The 15,481-nt window shown below is 43.2% G+C and overlaps 1 protein-coding gene across 3 annotated transcripts in view; it reads right to left on the reverse strand.

The window, feature by feature from the left end:
• Window positions 1-907: 907 nt before the first annotated feature.
• Window positions 908-15,481, reverse strand: part of OAT (ornithine aminotransferase) — an 81,391-nt gene continuing 66,817 nt past the window's right edge. For all 3 annotated transcript variants that reach the window (XM_086922997.1, XM_086922999.1, XM_086922998.1), the window contains exons 9-10: window positions 12,427-12,571; window positions 908-1,653 (exon numbers count right to left, since the gene is read on the reverse strand). In XM_086922997.1, the coding sequence (XP_086779123.1) occupies window positions 1,493-1,653; window positions 12,427-12,571 (306 nt within the window). In that variant the 3' untranslated portion in view covers window positions 908-1,492. The remainder of the gene's footprint in view (window positions 1,654-12,426; window positions 12,572-15,481) is intronic.

The following is a 15,481-nucleotide window of genomic DNA, read 5'->3' on the forward strand; positions in this document are numbered from 1 at the left end:
ATTGCTTTTAAAGAGCTGACAAAATTGCAAGAAGTTACAGGTGAAAACGTGGAGACAAAAGTCTGTTTTTTCAAACTAATTCACATTTTTCCAATATTTAACTGTTCGTTTCTATAAAGAAACCTTCATGGATTTAGACAAATGACCCCTTTCTGAATTCAGAATTTTGTCTACTTTTCTAAACTTTATAGCTTTCCAGGATCCATTATTGCTTTCGAACTCATTTCTACCATTAACTGGAAGGAGGTTGAAATCACTAAAAAATAGGCTATGTCCCAGAAAAATGCCAAAACTGTTGGTTCTCTGACAAAAGACTGTCATTTCCTAAAAGCTGACAAAATGCTGATTTCAGCCCAAGAAACCCTTTTTTGATAAGATTTGCTGGGAAAAACCCAGAGACTTTAATTTGCAACCCGTTTTCCCCACGCTGGGTATCTTTAGAATCCCCATGATGTTGGAAGAAAAGGACGCAAATTTGGCGTGGATACCTTGTGGTCAAAAAGTTACAGGGGCCTAAGCGCGCACGGACCCAAATCCCCAAAAAATGGCTTAGCACAGGTGGGGAAAAGGCCTAGCAGTGAATGGGTTAAGGGTGGACATGAATGTCTGTACATGGCAACTATTAAGGCATACACGTGCGTTAGTGCCAACACAGCATGGAAATATCGATGTATTGCAAAGTACATGTTAGTGATACATTCATGAAGCGCTAGTGCATGGGTTTCAGGTGTTATTTGGTTACTTTATGTGGTACAGATCGTATGAGCACATAAATGAATGTACGTTCAGAGCTCAGATGTCCAGATAAGTACTCTCTGGACATTATATATTTTTTTACATAGGCGCTTATTCAAACTCCGTGTTGCTGAAGCCTATTGAGACCATCTGTTCAATCATTAAACAAATGTTGATTTCTGAACTGTATTTATTTCACAGAACTTAACTTAACAAATTCATCATATTAACAGAAAACAGTTTCTACAACTCATAAGTTTTATCTTCCATGGAACAGTTGCTTTGAAATTGAACCGCAAAATCAACGCAGCAATTCAAAGGGCAAATGGCGTTTAGGCACCATGTTGTAGGCACACACCTAGACCTATTCAATGAGTCAACTAGTAGGGTTCACTTTCAAACATTCATCAGTGAGGTGGGATATAAAGCTTGAGTATTGAGGCATTCTCCAGTGCAAATTTAATTGTGCCACCCAGGGCCCATAGTCCAGAACATCCTTGCTATCAGCTGAGAGCAGAAAAACCATGAAAATCCTGAATGGTGGGTGGTTGTTCAGACTGAGTCAACATCAAACTTTGAAACCGCTTGACCTACACCCTACAACCTAAAAACCATCTGCCCCAATTCTAAATGGAGTGAGCAGGAACAAGAATGGAGCAACAGTGCTCTGTATGAAGGTTCGATTTTAAGTCCTGTATGAACAGGAGAAACATGCCAGGAGTTAAATTGCGATGAGTTGGCAGCTGAACCGAGGAATTCAGAATGAAAGTAGAGTTTTATGGATAATGTCCGCACATTCCCGAACTTCATCTTCATTGATTACGAGGGGTGGTGCCAGGCGGATGATGTCCCCATGTGTAGGCTTGGCCAGAAGTCCGTTGTCACGCAGCCGCAGACAAACTTTCCATGCATCGTAATCTATAAATGAAAGCATACATGTTAGGTTATAAACTACCTTCAGACATCACGTGGAAATTAAGTCAGAGGGAAACTGTATTCATAAAGATGTGAGGAGACATAATGAAATGAACATCGAGGCACAAGTGTACAAATTTATTTAGAATACATTGAATTTCTAGTCGGAGGTTGATGGAGAATTACTGTTAAGGGGGTGTGTGGCCAGAGCCATATGTTAGACAGGTTTAACCAGGACCTCTGGGTATTTTGTAAACTCGCTGCCTCGTGTGACAGCACTTTGCTTGTTATTTGCACTACCTGCACCTTCAGGGAAGGTTGTAAGACCCAAACCACAAAATGAGAATTAGAAGTGACTTCCTTCTACAACAAAGGTTGGTTACATATTTTTCTATACATGGAGGTACAAAGTAGCTTCACACAGGAAAAAGTAGTGATACAACAAGAGGGGCCCTCTAGTGCATCAGAGCAGTCTGCAAGGAACTACTGCTTGCAAACAGATGCTTGTCAAAATATGTACATGGAACACCGTGTAGTTCCTTTTCAGCTTTTTAACAATAGCATACAGAGTAGCAGTTGGTGCCCTCGCTGAGGGCACATGCTTACTGGTTTCCAGGATGTGTTGGCCATATGCCAGCAATATGGAGACTCATGAAAATGAACAGATGATGTTGCCAAAGCATGACAAGACTGCAGCAAAGGAATGGGCTGACCTAATGGAAAATTGAAAATGACAAGAAAAAACACAAATACTCTGAATTACTACTTTCTGGTACACACTTGTGCTGCTTAGTCTATGACATGTGCTCATTTAGCACTAACTTTGCATAGTAAAGGAAAACTACACTGCAGGAATGCAAAGCATGGAATCAAAAGATGGAGTTAAAAGCATAGAAAATACAACATTTGGATTCCAAGAAGCAAGTCGTATGACACAACATTCCTTTCAATGCTGCATAAAAAGTATGGATAACTAAGTATACCCGGTTTACATAAAATAAGCCCTACTAGCCTCCAAGCGATAAATGGGCAAAACCTTTGCTAGGGAACACTACCTGCATTATCTAGTTGTCAAGGGCTCAACATCCCTTTTGAGTGCCCTGTAGATTGAGCTCCCTAGGACAGTGATCTAGACACGGATTAACTACTCAAGACAATGCTTGCTGCAGCTTTTTTGTTTTTTTTAAAGCCAAGATGCAGGATGAAGAGATCTCACACACCACTGCTCACGTCTCGCTTCCTTCTTGCCAACTTTACAATTAGGGAAGCCATGCCCACATCTTGACAATACGCCAAATCAAGTCAAACGAAAGAAATATTGAGGTAGCATGTGATTAGTTACTAGTAAAGGACCTCGTTCTCCTAAAAGAGACTATCACCGAGACACAGCAAAAATCTAATTTTTAAGGAAATATCAGGAGTATTTCTGGTCACGAATGTCAATTCACTAAAATAGCAAACCATGCTCCCTTCAACCATGAGGACATCACAAGGTAAGCCCTCAGCAGCGTCTTATTTTTTGCTAAGTGGCTGGGGTAAGGAAAAGGCATAAACTGCAAAAAGTACACCGGGCTCCCAGAGCTAGCATATTCTGTTCTTCTACTGCCGTCTTGGCCCTTGAAATCGGTGGTTGCAAGTGGTACCAGGAGAACCAAACTGGAGGCCAGGGATAGTACCTGCTAGCCCTTATTGAAATCCTGGTTTCTATCATTAAGATCACTGACTCCTCTTGAAAGTACTGGGTCCTACCATCCAAAATGCTTGTTCACCATAGGCAAGGATATTAGCTGAACCTAGACTTTTTTTTATGCATGCCAACGATATACAAAATTTACTATAGCATGTCACTTTAAGACTGCTCTTCCATGACTAAAGGACTAAACACTGGCTATTTTCCTCAATGGCTCTACATCAGACCTACGACAACTACAACCAGTTAGCAAAAGGGGGTGACAGTACACCTCTTTATTTTGACCAACAACAAATACATCAATTTAGTAGCAGTGGAGTTTCACCCAAAGTACTGAACTGCTGAAGATTTGATGTCTCTACATAAGTCAATCATATAATTGCAAAACCACACAACTTTGAATACACGGAATTTAGCTTCCGTGATGAGCTGTGTATTTGCCCAGGTCTAGAAAGCCATCCTTGTGCATCATTCTTCATTTAGTCTTATTAAAAGGACCGTTGCTAAATTGGAGTCAGTGAGGGTGCAATGGCACTTATTTCCAGAGTCAGATATTTACAGAGCACACGAGAGGTAGAAACACAGATCGGAAACACTTCTAACAATAACAAAGAAAGCAGGAACCTGCAAGAGAAAAAATGGACAGGGAGTGTCTGAAAGTGGATTAAAGACTACCAGCCTTGAATTTGCAGAGTCAACATTTAATTGCACCAGCTGACAGCCCCCGAGCAAGGAATGGTGGCGTCAGATGCCCATTAACCTAGCAGTTCCTTCCTGGAATAGTCTCCCTTACATTTGTCACCTGCCTGCAGGAAAATACAAATAAAAAATGTCAACTTCCTTCCGAGTACAATTGTTCAACTACACAGATTGTTAATGGCCCAGCTTTTGGTGGACTGAAGTTGCGTCCATGGATATCTTTGTTACAGAGGAGATCAAACCCGACATCAGAAAACAAATGGCAGCCAGTACTCAAGGTCGAACTATTTCGCTCCATTAACCAGGTTCCCAGTTCAGTTGACTTGCATCACTAGTCACTATTCTTGTTTCGTAAGACAAGATTGCACAAAAAAAATACCAAAAAAAAAAAGCACAGCAGAATTAATACATCCATCACCTACTTATGAAGTGATTATGTTCAGAGATCCAGACTTTCGTCAGGAAGGGTTCAATACCTGCTGTGGAAGTTATAAATTCTACTAACCAGTACTGGAGTTTCCTATTCTGTCCGCTAGAGAGCAGCAGAGAGCTACGGCAGCAGTAGAGAGAGTAACAGAGCAACCGTGGTGAAAACGCCGAGAACAGCCGCATCACCGTACTACGTTTGGAGACGCCGACAGCAGGGAGTGTAGAGCCTGCCTGAGGGGGCCTACCTGAGGGACCGGGGACCTGCCTGGCTGGGTGGCAGATAGCTACAGCGCGCTGTTGGGCTGTGCAAGCAGCAGGAGGAGCAGAGAAGCAGGCAGTGAGCAGGGTGCGGTGAGCGGAGCAGCAGAGGGAAACCTGAGCCTGCACAGGAGCCCCGAATTTGAGCCTGAGCGAGGGAGCACCCGATCAAGAGCACCTGAGCGAGGTGAGGCGCAGCAAGTGGTAAGGGCAAAGGGGCGGAGGCGGACAGCAATAGCAGCGAGGAGCCCAAGGCTTTTAGCCAGTCTGTGGCTTACCTGCTACAAAACTCTACCGTCATTGCTGCGGCCCCTACCTTGCTCCCTCTCGTGTGTGCAGGGCCAGTGACAGCTTTGCTCTCAGCTTTTGTCTCCCATGCTGTTTGGTAGCTACATGCCCTGGCTGCCTACGCTGTTAACACGGTCTGCTGCCTCTTGCCAGTGCCTGGCCAACAACATTAATATCCACCATCATTACTACTGCATACCTGCTTGACCACTGACCGGCTGTTTGCTGTACCAAAAAAATATATATATACTAAAGGAAAGTACGGCAAGTGCAGTTGCCCTTTAGTTTGTGGTGTGGGAGCAGCAAGTGGGTGGACTGACAGCGCTGCAACCCAGTTAGACTTGGTACAACCTGGTACAGCCAGCGATTCCCCTCGATCAGGCCAAGCGGCTTCTAACTGGGCTTTTGGGCCGTACGACTGGGAGATCTGGAGCGTTACTGCAGTTATTAAATTCCAGTAAATAAAGCCTGTTGGGATCAAATCAAACACCCCCAAAAAAAAATTACTTAGGTGCTATAAAACAACAAAATACCATGAGGTCAGGGTGGGTACGCAGGGCAGTAAAAAACGCCAAAAGCACAAGTAAAAGCTCAAGCTCGCAAGTACCACAAGCAAGCAGAAAAGGAAGTTTAAAATATCCGCTGAGCTGGAGGGGGAACCTCATGCAAAAACACGACCTGCATTACAGGACGAAGGCACTTATTTGTAATAACTCTTGAACCAAGTAATACAACACAAGGGAGCACAAAGGAAAAGTATAGTCTTTTTCAGCCCAAAATCGATATAAAAAAAAAAAAACGTTCACCCCGGGTGACACCCTGCTCTCATGTCCTACCCCAGTTGCAGGGCTTCAGTCTCCACTCCACTACACGACAAGAGGTCAGCAGCAAGGGAGAGAGGTCTGAGGTGATGGAGGGCAAAAGAGGCAGGGGGGGGTTTTGCCTGGATCTGATAGCATCAAATCAGCCACATACGGCCAAGACGCCCCTAAAACTCGAATTCTAAAGGCCCTGGAGACCCCTGAGAAAAGTCTTGAGGAACGATATACAGGGGCAGTTCAAGAGGCAACACAGGTAAGAGAAAAAAAACCTGAGACAAAAAGGGACCATGGGAACACTTCACAAAAATATCAAGTGAAAAGGGCAAGCCGGAGATTAATCCGTGGGCCTTCAATGTCACAATGCCTAAACTCACTGGCCAATACAAACACAATCTGGGAAACTGTCAACAGACCCATTAGATATACATAAGCTTGAAAAGCCAACAGGAGACGCACTGATGAGAACCAAATTTAACCTAACAATGGCCGGCTCAGAGGAATGGAAGACCACAGGTGGAGCGCTGGAAGGAAGTTCGGTCCGATCCATCTCAAAACAAAAAAATAACTAATTAAAGATTGGCAGAAGAAATGGATGTGTCAGAGCAAGACTCATCTCAAAAAGGACGAATGGGAGGCCCTCCTGGCAACCTATCAGGAGGAGCCGCGCAGGTGGGAATTCCCTAGAAATTCTCATTTAAAAACAGAGGGAAGCATGGAAAATGAGATGCACAACCCAGTTGAGGGGTTGCTTGCACCACTAACTAGCATTTCTGAATGCACAAGGGGTTCACAAAAAAATCCAATGTGACATAGAAAAGCTATTGTATAGCAGTGACTTTGGCAAAGATGCGGACCAAAAGTCATACCACGGGGACGCCTGTGCAAGTCTGCTTAAAACGGTGCAGCTTCTATTAGAGGCGCTGCAATATCAGACCGACAAAATGGACTTACAACTAACCCTACTGAATACCCTGGCAGTTTTTGTGGTAGCAATTGATGGCAAATTGAGCACGCTAAACACCACACTGCAAAGTTTCAAGGAGCATGTGTCTGCGGTTGCGGCCCAATTGTGGACAAACTAGCAACCCTACCATCAATGCGGACAGATTTATGTACAGAACTGAAAAAAGGATCAAATCAAGCACAACTACAGCCCAGCGGAGGGCACAGCCCGAAGGGGTCTAGGAACGATACAGCGATTCATCGGAAAGTGTCTGCACAAATGGGTCATTCAATGGCAACGAACCAGAATCTAACTATTGCTAAAAATTAAGTCAGCAAGCAAACAATCCCTGAAATGTAACCAAAATCATATCCCGGAGCTTGACAACGCAAATAGAGGGGAAATGAAATTAAATGCAAAGCAAAGACGGGCACTAAAATGGAAGGGTAGGAATCAAAAACAAAGCCTCAATTTGGACGGATTTCAACGACTGTTTGGGGTAACTGCGGTACAAAAAGGGCCAATGTACCAAAATATTCTAACTTTAGAAACATCAAACGCAGTGTGTGTTATCAACAGGCCAAGCACGTCGCAAAATCCTCCAAGTGGGAAACAAGAAAGCATTGCGCTTAAGCCGGTGTGTGAGACAAAGAAAGTCAATTCACCCCAGCTTCACCCAAATGGATTAACCCCCGGAAATTCCGCTGAAGGTGATTTCAGAAACAGAATCGTGACAAAAACAACAAAATGCTCCCAATTGAATGAGACAAAGCAAGACTCCATGCCCTATGAAAATCCTCAGAATTTAAATACCCTTGAACATATCCCTGAAGGCAGGAACATCACTTCGGCGATTTCGATCAACCCCGAAAGTAGACATACCATCAACAAGGAAGAAGAGAAAGCATGGAATAGGCAACTCTTGAATAAAGGCACAACCAGCGAGTCATCCAAAGTGCTCAACCATATTGGGCCAGGCATGAAACTTCAAGGAAGTATGGAACATGGGACAGATATCGTTCCTCATGCGCAAGCCACCCACATGAACTGGGAGCGAGAGGGAAAAGAATGTCCCCAAATAGAGGCTGGACCACCTTCCACAGGAGGTCAATACAATGAACTCAAAGGGGTAGGAGGGACTGAAACAAATGCCATCTGGCTCATCCCTGAATACAGCTCTAACGGAAGGCACAAAGTCTTGAACCGAGGCAATATTTTGCGGCTCCTACCCAACATACCATCTCTGTCAGATCAACAGCTTACAAGGGGACTGGTAATAAACAAGTCATCTCGGTACTAAAAGGAGCAATAGGGCGTTGCAACATGGACATAGCACAACAGTAGGAGGGACTGAATTTGCTGTAATCCCCTTACATTTCAGGAACGGGAAATTGATAAAAGCTGGATCTCGAGAACCATAAATAATAATAAAAAGGATTAACGAGATCTCTGCTCCTATCAGAGGGCCAACGTAAATGGGTTAGTGTGGCTTTGCTCCTGGAATGTAAATGGGCTCCTTAATAAAATAGCAGATCTGGAATTTGTTACCTATGTCAGGGCCTTCGATACAATAGCTCTGCAAGAAACCTGGGCATTGGAGCCGCCACATCTCCAAGGTTTTCTACGGTTCTACAAAGGAGCAACGAAGAAGGCAAAATTTGGTCGCCTGCAGGGAGGTTTAGTCATACATATCGCAAATACAATCACTCATACTGCTGGCACTTGTGGTCCTAAAACTCAATCATTAGCTGTAACTGTATCCTTTTCATCAAAAATAAACACAAGGAACAGCAATATCACGATAATAAACATGTACATCCAACCAAAAAATAAAACTAAACTAACTAAGGAAATGTGCAGTTTCGTGGAAAGGCCATAATGCGGACCTCATCCTCACTGGGTACTTAAACCATAATTTAATGGGTTCCTCCATGGACGAAGAAATACTCCAGCAAAATACAATTTGGAACATCCCGCCGCAAGGAGAAGTGTACCTAGGCAAACAAACAAAGCCTGGGCAATCAACTTTGGAGGAGCCCTAAATGGTAGAACAGCTGAAGATAACCCTCCAGTTACTTCGTTTAGCTGTAGAAGAAAATGCTCAATACTGGACTTTACCTTTGTTTCCCCATGTTAGTTTCAACAAATAGTATCATTTCGGTTAGGCAATAAAGGTGACAGCGATCATCGGCCGCAGGAAGTAGAGCAAAGAAAGATTACGCCAGCATTTGAATGTTGCCGAGCGCCACTGGGGGAAGATACCACTATTGACTTAAAAAGAATAAAATTCAAGTTAGCTGCTGGAAAATGCGAAACAGCCCTTTAATGCCAGAACTGGAAACAGCACTTTAATGCTAGAACTGGAAAAAGGGGAAGTTCAGAAATGGCTAAACTTCCTAACAATGATGGAAGTACACACATCTAAGATCAAACCATTTAACCAGCAAAGGTTCAGCAGCACGAAACCTATAACGATTTCTTCAAAGCAAGAAATCAAGACTGCAAAAAAAAAAAAAAGATACCTATCGATCTTTGAGACCCCTCCGGCAAAGGCCCAATGATAAAAATCAATTGGAATTACTACGGAGACAAAGGGCAGATCTGAAAAAACTGAAAAGGAATGTCAGAGCTATGGAGGACGAATTCTGGGCAAAAATATTTGCCGACGTTAAACATAATAGCGCCAGACTCTGGTGCACTATAAATCAATTAATCAACCATAATCATGACGGCATCTGCTCTAACATCGCAGAGGAAGATTGGGTCAAATATCTAAGTTCCCACTTCCAACAAAACTGAGCTCAGTGAACAGGACCAAATTAGTAAAAAAGGAACTAGACCGCCACATAACCAACAAGGACGGGGCACAAAGCAACACAATTGACTTTGGGGACAGAAGGGGAAGCTTATCACCTGAGGAATTGCAAAAATCTAACGCAACAGCAATTAAACAGCAGATAGGCAAGGGTAGAAGGGAAGGTGCGCCTGGCCCAAATGGAATACCACCAGCTTTATACAAACAGGAGGCAACCTTCTGGGCAGAAGCACTGGAACCACTGTTTAGTGAAATTAGGACACTAAACACCCTGCCTAATTCTTGGAAAAGGTCAATAATTTCCCCAATTTTCAAATCTGGTGAAAAGTCGGCCCCACAAAATTATCGACTAGTGGCTTTATTAGACAAGGAAGCAAAATATTTTGCTGGGACGTTATTAGAGGATCTCCAGGCATGGGCCACAGACAAATCCGCAATCCCTTTACAACCAACTGGATTTGTAAAATCAGTCTGGACCAAAACCAACATTCTAAGCATGGCAATGCTCATGGACAAGGCTGAAAACACACGGACACCTCTCTATGTATGTTTTATTGATTATAAGGCTGCATTTGACCATGTCAATTGCACTAAATTGTAATCCAAGCTGCACAGTTGGGGGCTGCCACAGCCATTATTAAATTTGGTAATAAACTTGCACACTTGTGGAGAAGTATGGCTCACTGGTTAGAGGAGGCATACACTGAAGCAGAGGTCAGACCCGGGACCAGGGTTCAATTCCCGACGCGGCAGGGTCTGAGCCCAAGTGTCCACGGACTCGATAATTCTCACTTCCGTGCCTACTCTAATCATGGGTTCACACTCTGCAGCTCTGGGCAATAGCTTGCTTAATCTCCACTACGGCCCCCACCGCGGCGGGATGCCTGGCTTTCACCTTGGGGATGCCCAGTACGGGTTCTCACAGGGAAAAAGCCAGGACAGGTTCCCAATGCAAGTGCCGAGATGCCCAAGGGTAAGTCGAGCGCTATATAAGAACACACATACATACATACATAAATACATACACACCGACACATGGCTGCAGGTGAAGTTGGGTGAAGGGAACTTTGTCGAGAAGCATCTCAACGGTTAAAGGGTTGAAACAAGGCTGCGTCTTAGCACCGACTCTCTTCAACTTATATAGCTGACTTAGTACCACTCCTGATCAGCTATAACTCACATGCCACAAAACTAGGAGATATTTTGATACCCTGCCTCTTGTATGCGGACGACAGTCCTGATTAGTAAAACAAAATTAGGGATACAACGTCTTATAAATGCAACTCGGAACTTCTCCAAAGCAAATGACCTAACAATCAACATGGCTAAAACAAGAACCATGATAATCAGGAAAAAAAGGAGACAAACTGGAGCCTGGTTTTGGAGGGAAACTAAAATTGAGGATACAGCGGAATATAAAGATCTGGCCGTGAAGTTGGACAGTGGGGATCGTTTCGCATCACAGAAAAACAGCATTAGGCGCAAAGACCCAACACTGGCTTCCACTTTAAAAACACTAAATTCAAGGTTGATGGGGCCATCGATCCTCCCGTTGATTGAGGTGGTTCGGGCAAAACTGCTGCCAACAATCACCTATGGCGGGGAAGCTCAGAAAGACCGAGACGCTAAAATACTTGATCCTGTATACAGTTGTTACTACGGCGTCATCTTTGTGCTGCCCAAACATACCTCACGGGCACAAATTAGGCTGGAATTCGGTGTTCAAAAACAAACAGTTGCAAGGCAAGGAGCATTCATCATTTCATGGGACAAAATACGAACAGCTCCACATGGTACACTAAACGAACAGCTATGGAAGGAGATAGAACAACATTCCAAATCACCTACTGCGGAATATCTTTATAGCAGTTTAAATGGGTTGGGCCTTTGTCAGCTTTGGGAAACAACAACTACCACCATTTTCAAAAAACTAGTGTGGAAAACAGTGAAACATTTTTCCTAGTTGGAAAGGCCACATTGACAAAAAGGGCCCATGGCTGGATGACATTAAAGCCATATACGGACTCGCCCTCCCAAGCCTATTTCAATCTGCTGTATGAGAAGAACATAAAAATTGCTTTCATGAAGTACAGACTGGGGCTGTTACCCTGCAGTCAACATCTTCCTCCCTGGTTGAGAGAAAGCAGGCACTGTGTGCCGCTTATGCGGTTTAGCATCGGAAGATCTTCTGCATTTACTGTGCTCCTGTAAAAAACTGCTTAAAGAACGTAAACAACTGTTGAGGCGACACTTTAATCAGCTGGGGATTCACACCAGGAGGCAAGCTCTACTGACATGCTTTGCACCGAACGATCCACAACTGAATTGCAGCCTGGTGAAGTATCTGAAATTGTGCGATAGTAAAATGCCTGAAATAGAGACCTAAGGAATTTTTGTAGGGGAAGACACGGGCAAATGTTCTGAGGCGTACTCAAGAAAATTCCACTCAAAGAAATCAACATCTACATCTGCAGTACGCGGAGATCGGACAGTACAGTACCGGAGGGCATGGTATAAGGAAAAGAAAGATTAGTTCGCCAAGGTCAGAAGGGCTTGTTAATGGTCGGTAAAAGTTTTGCTGGATAGTGTGGACTGCGGTGGCAGCAACTGGACTGAAATTATACATTTTGCAGTTAAAGCTGCTTCATATTGGAAATTTCAGTTTTATTTTTAAGAAGCTTTTAAAATTAATAATTATGAAGGAATGGGTTGTAAATGTATATAAATTGTGTATTTTTGCAACGGTTTTAATTAACTAAGCAAATAAACTTATAACTACCTATACCATACCTACTAACCAGCACTGAAATGATAGTATGTGGCAGTTCCATACCTTTGGTTTCTTTGATGACTATTGCATTCAGCAGCCCTTTTCCTCTCACACATGTCACAATATCAGATGGGGTTTTCATGAGCTCTGCTCTCAGCACATCTCCCATTCTTTCTGCATTCTCAGACAGTTTCTCCTCTTCTAGAACCTAATGAAGAAAAGAAAATGTTAAATGAAGGGACAAGCTTGTGCCACAAACCCTTGCCCCACCATCGTAAAGTAAATACAGTAGTCTAAAGTGCCTGACAATTTTTCCCTTATTACTATCCCATCTCATTTATAAAAGAGCACTGGACCCAGATCAATAATGATTTGCACTACTACATCTACTGTAAAAGCACAGGAAATCCAAATTCCAATCCTGTACAGCAGCACTCCACTGCCTTTTGGCTAGGTTCCCATTAAACAGAGATAGCATACACATAAAATTTAACTAATCTGTCAATAACTTATCTTCACAAATGTGTACATATTAACAGGTGGCAGAATGCTCCCAGTATGTACAATGACCTGCAGCAATCTATATTTCTGGTAGAAAGCAACCTGCCAGCGTAAGTGAATACCCTAAACCCGATTCTTTTGCAAACAGACCTACTTTTTTTGACATCAGTTTCATACTCTGGACACTTCACCTTTTCTTTCAAAGGTAAGGATACACTTATAAGGTTCAAAGCTGCGTGCAATGGTAGGTGACCGCTCACAAACACAATTTTTGGGGTTTTACAAACGTCTATCCACTTGCCAACGATCTTGGGGGGCGGGGGGGAGCTAGTGTAGTATCAGCTCTTCTCTTAGCGTAAAAAACGGTGACTTATTTCGAAAGGTTCTATGGTGAGCAGGAGTACCGAGCAGGGGCGTTGGGACAGGGGAATCTGTGGAACCTGCAGCTCTCAACTACAAATGGAACTGGACACATGTTTGCATAACGCATCCACCCTTCGATTTACATTATGTAGGGAACCTATAAATGTCGATATGTAAGCCTCCCAGTTTTTTACGTACATAAATAAGACAAGATAAGTAAGGGTAAGTTACTTATCTGTAATCCTAGTTCTCTTCCAGTGATATCCTCAAAGTCATAAGCACTGAATATTCCCGCCCAAGTGCGGGGACCCCATTATTTTACCATATCTGCTTAATTTAGCCAAGGCAGGCCTTTGCTTCCATTAAGGTGCAGCTAGCTGCCATTACGGCATACAGGCGTTCTTCTCAACCGTCTTTTCATCTACAGGTAGTGAAGGATTTTTTTACAAGGTCTAAAGAAGGTCTACCCTCCTGTTCGGCCTCCTTCTCTTCCCTGGGAATTGAACTTGGTTCTATCTAAATTGATGGGTGCCCCTTTTCACTCCCAAGGCTCAATCCACTAGAGCAGTGTTTCCCAAACTGGGGTCCGCGGACCCCCAGGGGTCCGTGACACATTCCCAGGGGGTCCGCAGGAAGCAGTTTTAAAAACACAGAAAAATTTCTTGAATAATTAGCAGCTTTCGAGCAACAATAAAAGTGTCAAGATTATGCCAGTGATTTATGTAACTGCTGGAAAGAGAGGAGAGTTTTCAGTGGCAGCTCTGACTTAACTGATGTAGCACAGAGGGTTAATGTGCCTACTGCAAAGAAAGTGTAACCTGCATTTTAAAAAGCAGTATTTTATGTGCATAAGTCTGTGGTTACTGCTTTTGTCACAGAGATTATGTTGTTACTGTGCACTTCACAAGTGACAATCGAAATCTAGCAGAGGGACCTATATACTATCAAAGAGCTGCTTGCAAACTGCATGGTACCAGTTAGTAGCTTATGTTTTTCCGCCCAGTCATTCATTATCCTGATGTTGCTAAAAAGGTTTATTTGGGTGGAAATACATTGTTAATGCTAAAGTCAGTGCTAGCCACTATGTTATGTTCTGAATCCTGAGTTTGTGCTTTTCCAGACCAAGCACTACTTAAAAATGACTACCAGTGTGAAGGACATGTAAATACTACACCTTGTAGTCCCCTTTACCTTTTGTAACATTTTCTATACACTGATTTACATGTATGATTCATTGTCTCTATATGTGTGTGATGTAAAGTGCTCTGACATCCTACAATGGTATGAGAGATGCTATAAAACAAATGAAATACATGTGACAAAGGGGCTATTCCTTCAATATAAAATACTAAGGGCCAGATGTACGACCCGTTTTTATATGCGCAAACGGATTCGCAAACCCGCTTAAGCATGCAAAAACCTATTGGGCCATGTACATAGCCTATTTCGCGAGTCGCACTTTTTTTGAGACTCGCTAAATAGGTTTTGCAACTTGCTATTTGGAAGGGGCATTCCCTTCCAAATAGCGAGTCTCAAAACCATGTACACATTTTTTGCAACTGCAATTGCGGACGCAAAACACTCGCAATTACCACCTACTTCAAGTAGATGGTAATACATTCGCAAATGGGAAGGGGTCCCCAGGGACCCCCTTCCCAAATGCATGTAAAATTATTTTTTAAGGGCAGGCATTGGTCCCAGGGACCACTGCCTGCTCTTAAAAAATGAAACGAAAAAGTTTCATTTTCTTTTAAATGCATGGAAAACGAGCTGCATTTTTAATAAGAAAACTGCTTTATTTAAAAGCAGTCCCAGCCATGGTGGTCTGCTGAGCCTAGCAGGCCACAATCCCTGGGAGGGATGGCATTCCCAATGGGCTCGCAAATTGCGAGAGGCTCATTAATATTCATGAGCCTCGCAATTTGCGACCCCATTGGGAATCCCAAACAGTGCTTAACACACTGTTGTACATTTCATTTAGCGACTCAATTAGCCACTCGCAATGTGTCACCAATTGCGAGTTGCTAAATTAAATGGTCGTACAACTGGCCCCAACATCCTTAGTAGTTTGAATATTTGTTTTTGTGTGCTCACATGTTTTTTTAAATTACTGTTTTAATATTTGAAATTTAACTCTTACAAATTGCTTGGGGGTACCAGACTTCCAGTGGTGACTCAATGGGGTCCTCAGGAGTCAAAAGTTTGGGAACCACTGCGCTAGAGGAAAAGCAGCTACATCGGCTTTCCTTAATAA

The sequence above is a fragment of the Lissotriton vulgaris genome, chromosome 5 (assembly GCF_964263255.1).
Source record: "Lissotriton vulgaris chromosome 5, aLisVul1.2, whole genome shotgun sequence".
Lineage (NCBI taxonomy): Eukaryota > Metazoa > Chordata > Amphibia > Caudata > Salamandridae > Lissotriton > Lissotriton vulgaris.